General features: G+C 46.2%; 1 protein-coding gene across 3 annotated transcripts in view; it reads left to right on the forward strand.

The window, feature by feature from the left end:
• The window catches only part of TANGO6 (transport and golgi organization 6 homolog), a 591842-nt gene that overhangs the window by 53090 nt on the left and 520079 nt on the right, over positions 1–18673 (forward strand). For 2 of the 3 annotated variants that reach the window (XM_078668284.1, XM_078668287.1), the window contains exon 3: positions 15652–15768. The exons of the other annotated variant lie outside the window; for it this stretch is intronic. In XM_078668284.1, coding sequence (XP_078524410.1) covers positions 15652–15768 — 117 coding nt within the window. The remainder of the gene's footprint in view (positions 1–15651; positions 15769–18673) is intronic. 3 annotated transcript variants of the gene reach the window in all.

The raw sequence follows: 18673 nt of genomic DNA on the forward strand, positions 1-18673 counted from the left end.
TGGCTCCCTCTTTTCTTTGCCTTGAATTGCACTCCACACATAGTCAACTCCACCAAATCCTTAAGTATATCACAAGACAAAGATTCCTCCATGCATAAAGACATCCGCGCCAGCACTAGAGGAGCTAACCATCAGCTGCATATCCTTAGGAAACTAAAGCCTTTCCTCCCCGCAGCCGACCTCACAACCATGACTCATTCACTTGTGCTCTCAAAATTTGACAATGGTAGCACTACCCTTGTGGGCCTCCCGAAAATCTCACTTGCACCTCTTAAGGATACCCTTAATGCTGCAGCTAGGATCATCACAGGTTAAAACAAGCATTAGAAATGCAATCGGGCTCGGATTTATTTGAGTTTGAGCTAATGGCATTGTAAATGCCAATGTATTGTTGCTATGTGTTATGGAGTGTGTTCATGTGGTGTGTACTGCCAGTGATCTCCTTGTGAGTGTGAGAATATTGCACCGTTACTGCCTGTGATGTCCTTCTTGTGAGTGTGAGAAGCTTGCACCTCTGCTGCCTGTGGTCTCCTTGTGAGTGTAAGAAGCTTGCACTGCTGCTACCTGTGATGTCGTTCTTGTGAGTGGGAGAAGATTGCACCTCAGCTGCCTGTGGTCTCCTTGTGAGTGTAAGAAGCTTGCACAGCTGCTGCCTGTGATGTCCTACTCACTACTCTACTCTACTCACTACTCTACTCACTACTCTGCACTCACTACTCACTACTCTACTCACTACTCTAATCACTACTCTGCACTCACTACTCACTACTCTACTCACTACTCTACTCACTACTCTACTCACTACTCTACTCACTACTCTACTCACTATTCTACTCACTACTCTACTCACTACTCTGCACTCACTACTCTGCACTCACTACTCTGCACTCACTACTCTGCACTCACTCCTCACGACTCTGCACTCCTCACTACTCTGCACTCACTACTCACTACTCTGCACTCACTACTCACTACTCTGCACTCACTACTCTACTCACTACTCTCCACTCACTACTCTACTCACTACTCTGCACTCACTACTCACTACTCTACTCACTACTCTGCACTCACTACTCACTACTCTACTCACTCACTACTCTACTCACTACTCTACTCACTACTCTACTCACTACTCACTACTCTACTTTCTACTCACTACTCTACTCACTACTCTACTCACTACTCACTACTCTGCACTCACTACTCACTACTCTGCACTCACTACTCTACTCACTACTCACTACTCTCCACTCTACTCACTACTCACTACTCTACTTTCTACTCTCTACTCTACTCACTACTCTACTCACTACTCACTACTCTGCACTCACTACTCACTACTCTGCACTCACTACTCTACTCACTACTCACTACTCACTACTCTCCACTCTACTCACTACTCTACTCACTACTCACTACTCTACTCACTACTCTACTCACTACTCTCCACTCACTACTCTACTCACTACTCTACTTTCTACTCACTACTCTACTCACTACTCTACTCACTACTCTACTCACTACTCACTACTCTACTCACTACTCACTTCTCTACTCACTACTCTGCACTCACTACTTTACTCACTACTCTACTCACTACTCACTACTCTACTCACTACACTACTCACTACTCTACTCACTACTCACTACTCACTACTCACTACTCTACTCACTACTCACTACTCTACTGACTACTCTACTCACTACTCTACTCACTACTCACTACTCTACTGACTACTCTACTCACTACTCACTACTCTACTCACTACTCAACTCACTACTCACTACTCTGCACTCACTACTCTGCACTCACTACTCTGCACTCACTACTCACTACTCTGCACTCACTACTCACTACTCTGCACTCACTACTCTACTCACTACTCTCCACTCACTACTCTACTCACTACTCACTACTCTACTTTCTACTCACTACTCTACTCACTACTCACTACTCACTACTCTACTCACTACTCACTTCTCTACTCACTACTCTGCACTCACTACTTTACTCACTACTCTACTCCCCTCACTACTCTACTCACTACTCTACTCACTACTCACTACTCTACTCACTACTCACTACTCTGCACTCACTACTCATTACTCTACTCACTACTCTACTCACTACTCTACTCACTACTCACTACTCTGCACTCACTACTCACCACTCTACTCACTACTCACTACTCTACTCACTACTCTACTCACTACTCTACTCACTACTCTACTCACTACTCACTACTCTGCACTCACTACTCACTACTCTGCTCACTACTCACTACTCTACTCACTACACACTACTCTCCACTCACTACTCTACTCACTACTCTACTCACTACTTTCTACTCACTACTTTCTACTCACTACTCACTACTCTACTCACTACTCTACTCACTACTCTACTCACTACTCACTACTCTGCACTCACTACTCACTACTCTGCTCACTACTCACTACTCTACTCACTACTATCCACTCACTACTCTACTCACTACTCGCTACTCTACTCACTACTTTCTACTCACTACCCACTACTCTACTCACTACTCTACTCACTTGAAGAAGGAATTAAAATATTTAATAAATTCACTGTCATTTCACAGAAAACAATTGTCAAAGGGGGTTGCTGAAATCTTTAAGAAAACTGGTTCTAAAGTGCTTTCCATTGAAATCTGTAAAGCGACTTTTTAGTTGTAAAATTACTCATTTCCCTTTTTAAAGAGCGGTCAGTAGACGAAAAATTGTGTCACATGTATTATAACTTGTTTGTTTTATTTGTTATCAAGTTTCACCAATCACTTTGGATTTTTCTGGTGGCTCTAAGCATCGTTCTGCCGCACTGTTTGAAGTGTTAGCCCATCCTCCAATGGTTGGTAATTTTACACCTCCAAACATGCTCCGTTTTCTTTTTGTTTCCAGTTATATCCAGTGCAAAATAAACCCTAAGGTATTGGAGTGCTTTACATGAGCATATACATTACACAAGGACACATTCATTTTTGGTAGGCACAGGGAGATTAAGTGATTTGCCCAAGATTACAGGATGTTGAGCCGACGCCGAGATTCAAGCCAGGCTCCCAATCTCCAAAATCGGCAGCTGTGGGCGCTGCGCCACATCCTCCATCCAAAAAGTCACTTAGAAATGCATATCCTATAATCGTGTGCCCTGACCCCTCGACCCCACGCACACACTGTGGCACTCGCGAATATCTGCAGACAACACACAGCATACGGTCACAAGCTCCCAAATAAATGTAATCCTACAAAACAGAGGGTTTGATCCCGTGCGCAGCATGGGGACGCTAAGGCCAGGCGGCTGCTGAGGAAAGACAGTTGACAAGGATAATGTCCAGACGGCGCCCTCAGCAGCCGGCGGGCCTGTAACTCAAACCCAAGGCCTGCCTGGGGTGAGCTCATCTTCCAGATTTAGCCCGGGGGGGGGGCACGTGGCCTCACAGGCTTCCTTCTAAAGGAAGAATGGGAGGGCAGACTGCCAGGGAAACTGCGGGCACGCATCTGTAACATGTGTCTTGCCTTTTGCAGTTAGTATTTCTTGCAGCTGGGCTATGCACTGGCAGCGGAACAGGACAGCCATTGGACACAGTCTACGATTTTACAAAGACCCCTCGCGCCTGGAAAAAAATGCCCCGTACAGCGCCTGCGGACACTCTCTGAAGAGATCAGATGACTTTTTTGTATGCAATGCAATGGTGAACGCACTCGCACCATCTGGATTGCATTACACGGGCACTCTGACAGCTCCTAATTAAGATTAATAAGTCTGCCGTGCGCGAAACCGCCGAAAATATGCCAAATCGGGCATGCGTACATTACATTTAGCCTATCACGTAAACGCTACTAAATATACAGCACAGCGAAGACGAATCACTAGGCAGATGCCATAAAAAACTAAGGAATGTGCCAGCCGGACCCCTTTCTGAATTCTTTTTTTTTTTTGAACGCATGAGAACTCGGAAGCTCCGCCCCCCACTTTGTGGAGGCGTAGGCCCGAGCCCTAAAAAGGTGATCACATCACCCCTGACCTTCGTGCACTGAATTGGTTTCCCCTCGAGGCTAGGATGCATTCCAAAATCGTGTGCATGACCCACAAAGCGCTGCGCCACAATACCCCCTCCTACCTAACCCAGAAACAGACCCTATCTGGAGGAAATAGATCCTCCAGAAGAACGAGCTCCTTACTTCTCAAGCCGCTAAAATTCAAGAAAAAGAAAACCTACAGCCGTTCCTTCTTTGGAATGGCCCCAATCATTTGGAGCTCGCTACCCATGGAGATCGGATGCATCCACATCCCTCTTCCGGAAAGAAGTAAAAAATTTTCTATCAAACAAATTCCTCTCTCTCTGAGGACTAGGCAACTGGTACCCCTACCCCCCACGTAACCTGTGCATCACTACCTCAGGAAAAACTATACCTCTACTTTCCCCACCCTGTAACTCCCCTGCTCCTCTACCTCAGAAGTTAGCATTTACATATTCAGGTCTTACTCTAATCTTATAGACTTTTGGAACTCAATCTTTTTGCCCACCACGCAAATTAACAGTAGTGAAATTGACAGTTGCTGGACTTCGCCTTACTGAGCAAACCAGTGGGCAACATGTTTTTTATAATTCTCCACATGGGACAAAAGAATACCTCATCTCCAGCTGGCAGTAAAACAGATCATCTATTTATTCGTCTACAAAAAATGTTCCAACATTTGCAGTATGGTTATACAGGATCTGGACACTGATGGGTCAAGAAACGGTTGCTTATGATCTTCTTTTTATTTTTTATTTTTTTTTTTTTTATTGGTTCAGTTCAAAGCCAAGTACAGAATACAACAAAGCGAAAAGGGACGTTAATATACAAAGCATATTATACAAATAAACAAAAAGAATAAAATACAATCATAAACAATCAATCAGATAATTATTCTACCGGGCCCAAATGATCAATCATTGCCTGCCAAATTTTAATCCCCCTTTGCATTTTCCTGAGGGATTTAATGCGGTATAGATTATATTCTAAATAAAAAACATTATAGAATTTTGCCCGCCACATTTCATATACCGGTGCTTCCAGTTTCAACCACATTGAGGAAATGCATAGGCGAGCTACGGCCATAGCCATAAATATAAGATATCTATTTTTATGATATCCTAAAAAAGAATCGGTGTCATTAGATAATCCAAATATAATCAACTCTCGAGAGATTAGCACATCACAATTTAAAATATGCGACAGAAAATTCTCAATAGATGTAAAAAAAAGGTTGTAACACTGAACAATCAGAAAAAATATGTACAATATCTGCCATATCAGATTGACACCTAAACCATTTCCCGTTATTGGCATTGCCCCATTTCAGCATTTTAAAAGGTGTATGATAAAGATTAAATAAAGTTTTATAATGCTGTGATCGTAGATTGGCAGATAGAATGATTTTAGCGGCCGTATTAATAGAATCTTGCAAGGGTACTACAGGAGTACCCAATCTAATACGCCATTTAGACTCCTGTAACCCCATATCGTCCCGATATGTATTCAGCAAATAATTATACAAAGTCTCTATCCGTGACGGCTTTTTTAGAATTTCCATAAAATCATTAGGACCTAGAGGTAGAATACTTTGGTGTTTAAAGATGAAATCGCGTAGCTGTAAATACTTAAAAAAATCATGTTGAGGGACAGTATATTTATCTCTCAGCTCGTGAAATGAGACCATTATACCATCTTTAAACATAGAACCAAAAGATATGATGCCTTTCTCCCCCCATGTGCGCATCGTACGATCCCAGAATATTGGCGGAAATAATTCTGTGGAGTAGCATGGAGTATAAAAGTTAATACGTCCCAGGCCAATGATTTTGCGGGTTGAGCGCCATCCTTTAAAAGCCGCTAATACTAGTTTGAACCTGGTTCTTTTGTAATAGCTAGGTTCTAAAAAACGAAGCAGCATTTGTCGTGGTTGAGGACCGAGTAGAAGGGAGAAAATATCTGGGCTCTCAAATACAGGGGGAGTCCCCCCAGTCACAGAGTATTTAATATTTTGCACAAGACAAGCCAAATAATATAATGCAAAGTTTGGAACGCCCCACCCACCGCGCAGAAGCGGAAGTGTCATATATTTAGTAGCCCTGCGCGAAGATTTCCAACCCCATAGAAACCTATCCACTATGGATTGAAATTTCTTCAATTTTATAGCAGATACCTCCAGTGGTACTGACCGAAAATAGTACAACACTTTAGGCAAGATAGACATTTTAAGGACATTACGTCTCCCAACCAATGACAAATGCAGACATTCAAGTTTTTCAAGCTGATTTTTAACAGAATGTAGCATGTCAGTCCAATTCACCGTAACCAACTCTTGAAGTGACAACCTGATTTTAATGCCAAGATATTTAGCCTCGGGAGTAACACAACAATCATTATGACAAAGCCCTGTTGAACAGATGACCTGAGTTTTCAGTGTATTAAGTTTGTACCCTGACACATTACCAAACTCTTGTGTTAGATTTTCAATCTCGAGTAATGCTGATTTGGGATCGGATGATATAACGGCAACGTCATCAGCATAAGCTAACACACGAATACTGCCCCCAGGCAGCACCATAGATTGTATACGTTGAGATGTCATCAGCATCTGTAGCAGTGGTTCAATATAGATAGCAAATAGTAATGGCGAGCATGGGCAGCCCTGCCGTGTACCCCGAGTGATATTGACATATGCAGATTCCTGACCTGACAGGCAGATCTTGGCCCTTGGGCTTCTATACATAACTTGTATAGCGTGTATGAAACTAGGTCCAAACCCCTTTTTAACCATAATTGCCCATAAAAATGCCCATGCAACGCGATCAAAGCTTTTTCGGCATCTAAAAATACCAATCCAGCATTCTCATGAGTGACCGCGGCATAATCTAAAACTGCGATAACACGATGTATATGATTGATCGTACCATGTCCAGGGAGAAAGCCATGTTGTTGATCAGAAACTAGTGCTGGTGCGACCTGGATTAACCGATTCGCAAGAATTTTAGAATATAATTTCGCATCTACATTAATAAGCGAAATAGGTCGATAAGACCCTGGAAGATGGGAGGGTTTGTCTTTTTAAAAAAAATATAATTATACTTGCATCATCCCATGAAGGAGGAGGGTATCCAGCCTGAGCAGCAATGAATGTCGCCAGCATGTCAGCCTTAATAATAGGAAATAGCAAATGATATAGTTCTAACGGAATTTTATTGGGCCCAGAAGCCTTCCCAAGAGCCAGATCTTTAAGTGCAGTCTCAAGTTCTTGCATTGTAATAGGTGCTTCTAGCTCTTCTTTATTTATAGAATCCAACTGGGATAAATCAAATTTAACAACAAACTGATCAATCAGATCGAGAGAAAGGTGGTCTTGGGTATAGAGTTCCTTATAATATCCGTGAAATACTGAATGCCCTCGGACGATTCTACTAAAGTACCTTGGCTGTTTTCTATAGATACTATACGCTGCGCAGTCTGTCGCCCCCGCATTCTTTGGGCTAGGCATCTTCCCACAGTCTCCCCATACTCATATCTCTCGGTTCGATGGATTTTATATTGACATGCTATATCATGACTCCACACCCCATTGATCTTAGCCTTGCAACCTGCAACTTTATCTTGTGATACACTACTATCCTGATGCATGTTAATATCCGATATCAATTCGCGCTCTGCATTTGTTAAATCAGATAGAAGTTGCTCAATTATGATTTTTTGTTTACGTTGCAGAGTCCAACCATAGCTACATGTTTCCCCACGTAGCCCAGCTTTAAAGCTGTCCCATACCATGGCATAAGAAGCAGAGCCCCCATTAAAATCCAGAAACTGTTGGGCCCAATCTAGAACTTGCCGTACATAAGTTTCATCCAAAAGAAGTTTCTTATTAAATGTATAAGTCCGATGTATACGCTGGATTTTAAACAGAGGCACGTCTATAACAACCGGGACATGGTCAGATGTAATACGTGGCATTACCGACATCTGGGCACCGGCCGCGAGAGAGCTGGGTATAAAGATATAATCTAGCCGCACACATTTTTTGTGGGCGGAGGAGAAAAAGGTAATGCCAGGATCTCTAGGATTTGCCAAGGGCCACCCATCTAACAGCCCATGTTGAAGCACTAATTGTCGTAACGCTCTAAATACCTTCGGCTTTCTACCCACATAGCCAATAAATTTAGAATCCCAGATGTGCACCTCACCATGAATATGTCACCCAGTAAAAATAGTGGTGTACCCCAAAGAGTAAGCTCAACATTCAAAAACTCTAGGATGGTGGGATCGTCAATATTTGACCCGTATACCGTGCATATCGTAGCGATAACATTTCCAATAATACACCCAACAATTGCCCATCTTCCTAGGGTATCAACCTTAGTTTTTCCCGTTGTGGTAATCGATGGCCGCCCAAGTATAGCCACCCCACGATTCATCGTAGACTGTTGTGAAGTAGCCAATACTGCGTAGCCAAGCTCAGTCAAAACTTTTTGGTTCGCCCAAGGGATATGAGTCTCCTGGAGACAAATAATATCCGGCTGAATCAATCGTATTTCGTGCAGCACTCGCCTACGTTTAAGAGTATTATTTAGGCCACAGACATTAAATGAACACATACGAAAATTATAACTAGCCATCAAATCTTAATTTACACATTGGATGATGACTCTCATAATTAACAAAAAACAATACATTTACTCTTGAGGCTTTATAGCTTTGAACGTACTTTTCCCCCTTTAACCCCCACACAGCCCCCCGTGACCACCCAACCCCTGCATCAACCCCACCCTCCCCCCCACCCCATGTGACCCTCCCCCAAAACTAAGGCAATAGGGCCGATTGCCCTGTAGATGTGTGTGAGAGTTCACAGTGTTTAGGCAAATCCGTTGAATAGAGAGAAAAAAAGCATGAGGGTATAAACCAATAAAGTAAGTCAAACATAGCATACTTATAACAACCCCTCACACTAAAGAATCCAGATATTCCTTAGCTAGGGCCTCAGATGTAAAGAATCGGTTCTGCCCCTTATACACAATTTTTAAAGTAAACGGCTGGAGAAGAGAAGCTTGTGCCCCCTTCAGTTGAAATGGAGCAATCAGTTGACGTAGCCGCCACCGGTTCTCTACAGTGGCATGGCAATAATCAGGGCGCACAAAAAATTCCACACCCTTCCCAGATCGTTTTTTATCCGGTCTTGCAAGGTCATATAGTGTTTGTCTTGCCAAAAAGTTATTTAGTGATATCAAAATAGCACGTGGATATTGAGAGCCTTGCGTGGCTCGTGTTGGTCGCTGCCGAAATGGAAAGCGGTGTGCCCATTGGATCTCCTGAGCCCAATGCCACTGCTTAACCTCAGGGAAGGCCTCCTCAAAAAGTTCAATGACAAATTGCCGTACGTCCTGCCCCTCACGTCCTTCGGGTACACCCAAAATACGTAAATTATTACGCCATAGTCTATTCTCCAAATCGACTCGTTTTATGTGGACATCGTCCTTCTGAGCCTTGAAGCCATCAATGTCAGTTTTATTATGTGCAACTTGGTCTTCCAATGAGGAGATACGTCCTTCTGCCTCAACCATTCTATCTGTAAAATCATGACATGATTTCGCCAACCGTCGCACTGTATTCTGATGTTTTTTACAGGCAGTGTGAGTTTTCAAGTGCTCAGCCTTAGCCTCCAAGCGTTGATCCGAGATTGCCTTTAAAATGACATCTAGGGGGGGCGTGGCCAAGATGGCGGGCTGAGAGGGCGCTCTCATCGTGTGCTCCCGAGACCCCGAAGCCCCTGCACCGCCCGGCACCGATGATCTCCCCCGGATCGAGCGGAGGGAGTGCCCAGTGCAGGTGGGCGAGTGGCCGCACGACTTGGGGGCCTCCGGTGACTCCCTAGTTACGGCGAAGCCGAACCGGAGCGGTACCCGAAGCGGGGGTTGGCCGCCGAGCCGGCGGAGACCAAAGTGGTCAGAGACCGGGGCCCGCCGGAGGTCCAGCGAAGAGCCTTGGCGACGCAGCGAGGGCCAGCAGAGCAGAAGCGTACCCAGTGCGAGCCGCCGGCGAGGCGGAGATCACCGGCGAGCCGACGCCGCGCCGCCCGAAGCCCCGAGGGGGCGGGACCGGCGGAGGACTTCTACGCGAGCCCGGGGATCAGGTAGGCCGGGAGGCCTGCTTCTGCGCACCGGCCTTAAGACCCTCTCCCAGTGCCCCAAAGGATCGGACGTTACGAGCGGAGGTCGGGGGGTGTTCAGAGGAGCCCCGAGGTTCACAGGCACGGCGAGCGACCCCCGCCCTGACGCAGCTCCGAGGTGGCCCCCGCTGGGCCTATAGCGCGGAGGCGGCGCATGTACTGAAGGCCCTGACAGGAGGTGGGCCCCTGCCTCCTCGTCCACCCACGGCACCGGAGCTAGGCTGCTACATTGGGACCCTCCATAGGGGGCCTCCTTAGAGACACGGGACTCGCCAGGTCCATGCACAGAGTGGCACGTGGATTGCGGTGTCGTGCACCGACCAAGAGGGGGACCGGCCTACGACGCCACTCATTGAGACGCGGAAGGGAGCGACCCCGACTCCTACAGGTGGGCTTTAACACAGACGTTGGCCCGAGGGTGAGGTGGGAGCCCTGACAGCGCGACGCTTTGGCCCTGGATGGGAAGTGGTAAGCTCCATAGCCATCGCCTCTAGACATTTTCCTCTACTCCGTGGTGCAGAGGGGGTGCCCTGCCACTGGGGGTCGACTGCTACGGCCATCCTTGAGGTGCCGCTCCTGAGACCTGGGAAGCCCTCCGGCTGGGATTAGACCGCGAAGTGACGCACCGGGGGTGCTTTTGCGCAAATCTTGGCCCCTACACCGCCCAAAACTTTATTGGTGCCCTCCCTATTACAGCACGCTCCCACGATGTCAGGCAATAGAGGGGGTAAGAAAGGTGACCGCACCTTACCGGAAATGCTGGGCAGGAGTGCCCCGAGACATGACAGGAGTCAGCCTGCCCTGAGCCCCCCGTCCAGCTCCAGAGGTGCGGAGGGAGGGGAACCTCCGGTGACCCGGTCGTTCCTGGAGTCGCTGTTCAGCACCCTCAGGGAGGACTTCCAAACGCTGAAGCAGGAAGTGGCCGGGGAGGTCCGAAAGGTGAGAAGAGAGGTCGACTCCCTCGGAGAGCGAGTATCTACCATGGAGGAGACTGGCCACACCCGAGATGAGATCGCGCACCTGCAGCAGGAGGTCTTGCGGCTCAGAGACCAACAGATTGACCTCCAGGCCCACGCTGAAGATCTCGAGAACAGATCCAGGCGCAACAACATCAGAGTCCGAGGCGTTCCGTCTGGAGACGAATGGGAAGACGCGGCCGCTTACCTGAGAGATATGTTTCGCGACATATTAGGTGAACCCGGAGATTTCCCGGTGAGGATTGACAGGGATCACAGAGTAGGCCTGCCTAGACGGGCTTCTGCGCCGCCCCCGGACATCCGAGCCTTCCTGCCGGACTTCCCTTTGAAGGAGCGGATTCGCCGCGAGGCGCGGTGATGGCAGCCGGTGAGTTTCCGGGGGCATCAAGTGGCACTGTTTCAGGACTTATCTACGATCACTTTACAGAAACGGAAATCATTCAAAACCGCCACAGACTTTTTGAGAGAACATGACACGCAGTATTCCTGGGGCCACCCCTTCAGGCTCATTTTCCGTTGGAACGGGACTTTGCATCAGCTTCGATCCCTTCAGGACACCTGCGGAGTGCTTGAAATCACAGCAACGGATGAAGACGCTCCCACGCCTCACCGCCGACGCAACACCAGGGAGGGATGGCAGACAATCCGAAGGCGGCGATCCACAACCCTGCCTTCGCGACCCGACTCGCCCACGGTCCGAGCAGAAATGGACAGCGCAATACGGGAGGTATCCAGAGACACGTCGTCTGGTGATATGGCCTTGACGGCCTAAGCATACTCCGGGGGGAGATCTTTTTGGCCTCATCATCACTGCAGGTGCGAGGGTTCCGGGGGAAAGGGCTGCGGGGGGGCGCAAGAGGTGGCTGGACGTCCACTCGAATAACTTACCACAGACTCGTCCGATTCGGACCAGACTGGGCCAATGATGTTCTTTGAACGGTTGGGGTTGGGGCTTGGGACTGAGGGGAGGGAAGATGGGGAGGGGCAGGTCACTAGGCAGGGTAAGGGGGGGTTGAGAGTTGGGCTGTTTGGGGGGAGTTCGGAGGGTAGGGGAGGGGGGATTCGGGGTTTGTGCTGTGCTGTTTTGTTTTGCTGTTGCACTTGATCTACCCACACGCCACTTTTATAGAGCTTGGGGCACTATGTTGTATGGTTGCTGCTTTTGCCACACCTTGCACCACCATTTCACACTACTGTCACTTCTGCCGCCCCCGAGGGGGAGTCGGGCTCTTTAAGCGCAGTCCCTATAACAGTCTTTGATGGCCTTTGAGATAGTTACCCTTAATGTGAAAGGGCTGAATAACCCAGTCAAGCGGAGAGCAGTGTTGTCCCTACTAGAGAACACCCAGGCAGACATTTGTCTCTTACAAGAGACTCACCTCCTGCCCAGAGACTGTCATAGGATGAGGTCGCAGAAATTTCCTGTACAGCTCTTTTCCTCAGGGGCCACCAAGACAGCGGGGTTGCAATCTTAGTGTCTAGGAAATTTAAAGGGGAGGTCTTGCACAAAGTGGCCGAACAGAAGGGGAGGCTGCTGGCATACAGGGTCAAGGTGGGAGGTCTGTTGTTTACGGTGGGCTCGTTGTATAGCCCCAATGATCACCAAGACCGGTTTCTACACACGGCCCTAGAAGACATAGCAACTACCCCGACAGGCACATCATCATTGGGGGAGACTTGAATGCTCTGGCGGGCGGCTAGATGCAGCGCTCTGTTTCACATTTACGGCCCGGAAGGCGCCGTATCATTTCAGGACCTCAGACAGGAGTACCGCCTGCCCGAGACTGAACGAATGCGATATTTGCAAGTACGCCACTGGGCGCTTCAACCACAGGTGCGGGACCTGGCCGACCGGAAGCTCACACCCTATGAGATGTGGCTGGCGACACGCTCCTCGGATTCCAAACTCATTTCTGATCTATACAGACTCTTGCAACCCCCCCTCTCCACATTCACAACCCCGGGAGGGAGCGTTGGGAGCGAGAACTGGGAAGGGAACTGAGTCACACAGACTGGGACCACATCTCCTATCGGGCGCGCCATTCTGCATACCACACTGGGCTCACTGAGACTTTCACTAAGAAATCTACTTATTGGTCCTATACACCTCAAAGGCTGCACGAAATGAATCGCAACATTGCAAACACTTGTTGGCGTGAATGTGGGCAGATTGGCACACTTACACACATCTTGTGGGATTGTCCACTACTGACTCCCTACTGGAAGGAGATCCTAGATGAGATAAACCAGTGCTTTGACATTGAATTGCCCCGCTTCCCAGCCTATGTCCTGTTAGGGCTGCCCAATGGCTTGATGTATCCTCTGAAATCCAGAAAGGGTAGGCTGATAGCGATCGCCTTGGGCTCAGCGATTCAGAACATACTCATCTATTGGCGCACCACCACACTTCCCACTACTACCGGCTGGTTGCATAGGTTATGGCACGTTCTGGGAATGGATAAGCTGTCCCTCACGGTGGCGGGGGAGGTGGATAAGTTTGAGGAGTTGTGGCAGCCTTTCCATACCTTACTACAGTCAGAATTTAAGGAAATTACTTGTCCCCGATATCTCAGGTTATTGCGACTGACATCCCTGACCGAACTACCTACCTAGAAGGCCTGGGAGATTTGCTTGATGAGAGAGGCGGATGCCTCGAAGGAGTGGGAGGGGGGTAAGACATTCACGCAGCACGGGGGGAGGGGGGAAGTGGATTTGGGGGGTGGGCTGGGAGGGAGGGAGTTGGGGTAAGGGATGTTGGTTTTTTGAACTTGTCGTCATCACATGTTCACCTGACGCTACGCTCTGCAGGATGCTATGATTGTATTGGCTGACGGTTGAAGGCGCTCCTGGAGTACGACCTTTCCACCACTTCTTTGAGACGACTGTATTCCTTTGTTTGTATTGTTTCTCACAAAACTGCAATAAAATGCTTTAAACCTAAAATGACATCTAGTGCGGCTTGACTTGTAGTCCCAAGGCTATAGCTATGGCTAGTTTGGTCGGCTAAGCCCGCTTGGTCTGTTTGACCCGGGGTTGAAGGTTGATCTGTATCAGATATACCCCCACCGGAGGTTTCATCGCCCCAATTGCTATCCACTTGTTGATTTACCACCGTAATACATGTTATCTCCTTGGTGGTAATCTCAAGCGATGACGTCTCCGCCTCATCGTCCAGGTCGGCCTCCAAATCAGAGCCCCCAGAGTGTTCAGATAGTGAATAAAATTCACTATCTTTGCTACTGATGGGATCCCCATCTCCACCCTCTGCCCCACTAGGAATCAAAGAAAAGTCAGGAGCTTGTATGTGCTCAACGCTAGTAGCTGCATCGATAATAGGGCTTAGTGCTTTCTCTGGTTGCTTATGATCTAACAGAGAAATCACATTTACTTAAAACACCTTGGGGCCCAATCCTGTCATGCCTCAGTAAAGAGTATAGGAGACTCCATTGTCACAAAAATGTGAGGGCTCTGGCTGATTATAGGGTGTTTTAAACCAGTTTGCTCAACATGATAAGATGGCCAACAATGACCGTGATGTTAGGGTGAGCCTGAGTGATGGTGGAAATTCAGGTGGGTATGCCCATCTTACATGTGTGTTCTTCACTTTACTTAAATTCCAGTAAAGATCATTTAAACAAAAAAGTCAAGACAGTCTAAAAGTGGTGCACCCATTTGGCAGCTAAAAATATCTGTACAAGAGCAGAGCCCAACCTCCTCCATGATGGTCTGTATACAGGGCAGAAAGGCACAGTGGAACAAGATGAAAACGCAGGTGTTTATGAATGCAGCAGAGGTTCAAAGTAATCTGGTGTAACTCAGAAATGTAAAAGTTCCACAAGATACTATCGAGTTGGTATTATTCACCACCCTAAGGATTATATTGTTTTTAATAGGAATCATGTGGATGACTTCTGAGTCTAGGCTCGTGTTTCTTATCCTGTTCTGCAATGTAACACATTATTGAGCAAATCATAGTCCTGTACAATAGTCAGATGTTAGAGTGTCGAAGGCATTGTCTTTGTCGGAGAGAAAATGACTCGATGTGACTAAATGAGATAGAAAGGGCCATGCAAAGCACAGAGAGCCTGTGCCCAGAACAATCTACCAGAACTCCTCTGCCCATACTACCACTGGGGAGAACACTACAGTCTTGCAATATTCCCCCTTCAGATACATTATGCATGTTGTAATTCGCATAGCAATACTAGCAACATGTTTGGCAATGTATGTGTTTAAACATTGTTAAAATCCTGTTCAGAAAACGGAGATCATAAAATGCACTCACACGAATCATTGAAAAATGAACACTGAAAGCAAGAAACCCTAATTATGAGGTATCTATGAAAGATTGCATCTTTATTTTGCTCTACCTTCTCGCCCCTCGTAAACTTATGAATCATAGATCTTGTTTTATTATGAAATTCATTGATCTAACACAGGTTTTTTTTCCAGGTGCTAAAAGAAGGTGAGAGAGCCCTGTGTAAAGAAGCCTTGCACAGCCTTTTGGATCGAGTTTACCAGCCAATCGTTATCCGAGAGCTTCTTGTGCTTCAGGGGGGGTCAAAGCAGGTAAATAAACCTTATACAGGGGAGGATGCGATGAAGCATTGGCAATACTGGCAAAAGAAGCCATTCTGTAATATTCTTGATCCACAGCTTGTGGGATCAGGTGGCATCCACTCAGGTAGAACATTGATTGACTCATGATTTAGGTATTTCCTTCCAGGTATGTTGAGACGAGAGGAAATCATAGTGTTTATGATGCTAAGGTCTTTGAAAAGAAAAAGTAAACTTTGGATGACTTGTTTACATAGTGCACAAAGTCAGTTAAAGGGAGTAAGAAACGGCTAATGTATCTGTATAGAGCATACGGCCACTACATGAATGTGAGCGTAGCCCTGGACAATGTTCAGATCAATAGAATGCAAGAAAGACAGTGAAAGAGCATATAGGAGCAATGTGCAATTTTGGTGTTTCTTTAGGATACAAACATTAGATTTGACTGGGTTTTGTGTCTTCAAGATGGAAAGGCTGATTCAGAAAGCATAGCACCATCTTGGGCCAGTAAAACAGGCCATGGAAACTGTTGCTTTTTCTGTATGGTTGTGTGGCATTAAAAGTCTGTGATCTTGGTACAGGGTAGAAAGCTTTTTTTTTTAGGATGTGAAGAAAACATTTGAAAAATGTTGTTTATATGATGCTGCAGCTTTCAAAACATTGGTTCGTTTTGTGAATGCCGAGTATTGTGGCCATTTACCCTTGGAGATTAACTTTGTATGAAAGTAGTTTTTCCTGTCAAATTGCCTGGAATGTAATTGTTACTATTCACTGCATACTCCTTCCTACTTTCCCTGCTTTAAAACTACCATTGTCCCATACAAGTAATAACATTAAAAAGTAATCTGAAGATCAGTTCCTCCTGGTCCTCTTTGTTATCCAGACCAGACGTCTGCTCACCCTGTTTGCCTTTGATGCCCTCAAGCAATGAGCAGGTGTTGCTGTTAAAGACTACCTTGTTTCTTGATGCGCCGTAGCTTGGTTGTTAAGACACACGTTAAAAGCAGCTGAAGTGCTGTGACACGTAAAAGACAAATGTGGTGTTTTGGAAAAAAACATTGGTAATGTTACATCAAAGCCTCCTTTTATGTCAAAGATATTGTCATGGCATGATTCTCACATCCTCCTATGTAAAAGACTGCAAAATATGGCTGCTAGCCAAGGCCACTGTAAATGTAAGATTCAGTAAAGTTTATATGTAGTCTGTGTATAGTTAGTCTTTTGATGCATTTGCCACATTTTCACCATACGTTTTTTTCGATTTTTCACTCATGCAGTCACCTATGATCAGTAGTTTTTACTTTTCCTGTTTGTTTTTGTAGCTGGTCTTATTGCATCCAACATTGTTTTTGTTTGCTGTCATAAAGGGTCAGCCAGTTCTGGCCATCCAGGTTTGGTTGCGCGGAAGTTATTGTTTAAAACTGCAGTTTCTGCCTGTTTCTTCGGAATGGAATAAAGATTGTCTTGTTGTCGACACGAGGCTGGACTCAGTGTTGTATGTTTATTGGAAGTGGCTTCATATACATACAAAAACGGTGGCTGACAGCTTGATTCCATGTGCATCTCTGTAGTTGGCTAGATGGCCTGGGGCATTGTAGCCACCCTGAATTGCCAAAAAGCATTGGTGACTTAGAAAGAATTGAACATATGCATAAAATTTGTCTTACCGTCCAGCTTCCCGTATTTTCTGAGCTTCCTTGTCTATTGCAGAAGACAATTCATCGTCACCAAAAGTCTGGCCTTTCAACTGCATGGCGCTTCAACAGTCGTTCCCTCAAACCCTACTCAACCCCTCTTCCTCATCTTACCCAGAATTGACTATTTCCCAACAAATCATGCTTCAGCCGATATTGCAATTATTTTTAAATGATAACCTTTTCAGTTCTTTTCACAAGGTTTACCTGTAGCAGTCCAATAATTTGCAGGACCTGGTGAATTCAGCGAGGATTTTTGGGAGGGGTCTTATCTACCCCTTCTGAAAGGGTGTCTTGTAGTTTTTTTCCCCATAAAGTTGCAAATATTAATATTTTTCTCCCTCCCCTCCAAAAACGAAATGTTTTCTTTCCCTTCACCCACTAAATCCAAGGCTATTCCATCTTTATCCTACTCCCACTCATTCTGTCCTCCCCATTGGATTACAATAATGTGATGTCAGCAGTGGTTTGAAGCTCTTCTACTCAGGGCTTTCAGTGGGATGAAAAAACTGGGGTTGGGGTCTCTCAAAGGGGCGTGGCCGATGTAATTTAGGGCATGGCTTGAAAACACATAAGCTAAAAGTCTGAGCTTAGCATAGTGTGCCGCCCGACAGCTTCTGTCATTGCATCCAGTTATATAATACAAGTAACATTACACCTACAAGCCAGAACTATTGGCTTTGTCAATGGTTGTTAGTTGCATATAATAAATAAGCAACGACTATGGCTTTGTTGTATATAATATTGAAAATGCTTCAGTTCTGAAATGAGACTGTGAAAGAACTATAACAAGTCACTTTGAAGTTACATCAAAGTGTTTGAGCAGTGGTACTGCCACAGAGTAGAGATTTTCTTTTCCAACTTGAGGGTGGGGGCAGAAATGGAGAGCCCGATAGGGACCAGTCACAGCACCTGCTTTTAGCACTGGCAAAACCCGGCCCACTTAAAGACCTGCTTCTATTCTATCCTAGATCCACCTTCACCACCCTGCAGACCTTAGCCTCGCCCCCACATTCCATCTTGTACAAGAAACCTACACAAACCGCCACTTTTTAGACACAATTTGGCATGGCAGCACTGGTGTGCCTTCTCAAGATTTATGTCTGTCTTTTTCAAATATATCTATATTGGCATTTAGAAATATATGAAGCAGTTACACAATACAAAGCATTTCCCCCATCCGGGGTAAAATTACTGGTTCCTGAGCCTTGAACCAAGACATC

The sequence above is a fragment of the Lissotriton helveticus genome, chromosome 12 (assembly GCF_964261635.1).
Source record: "Lissotriton helveticus chromosome 12, aLisHel1.1, whole genome shotgun sequence".
NCBI lineage: Eukaryota > Metazoa > Chordata > Amphibia > Caudata > Salamandridae > Lissotriton > Lissotriton helveticus.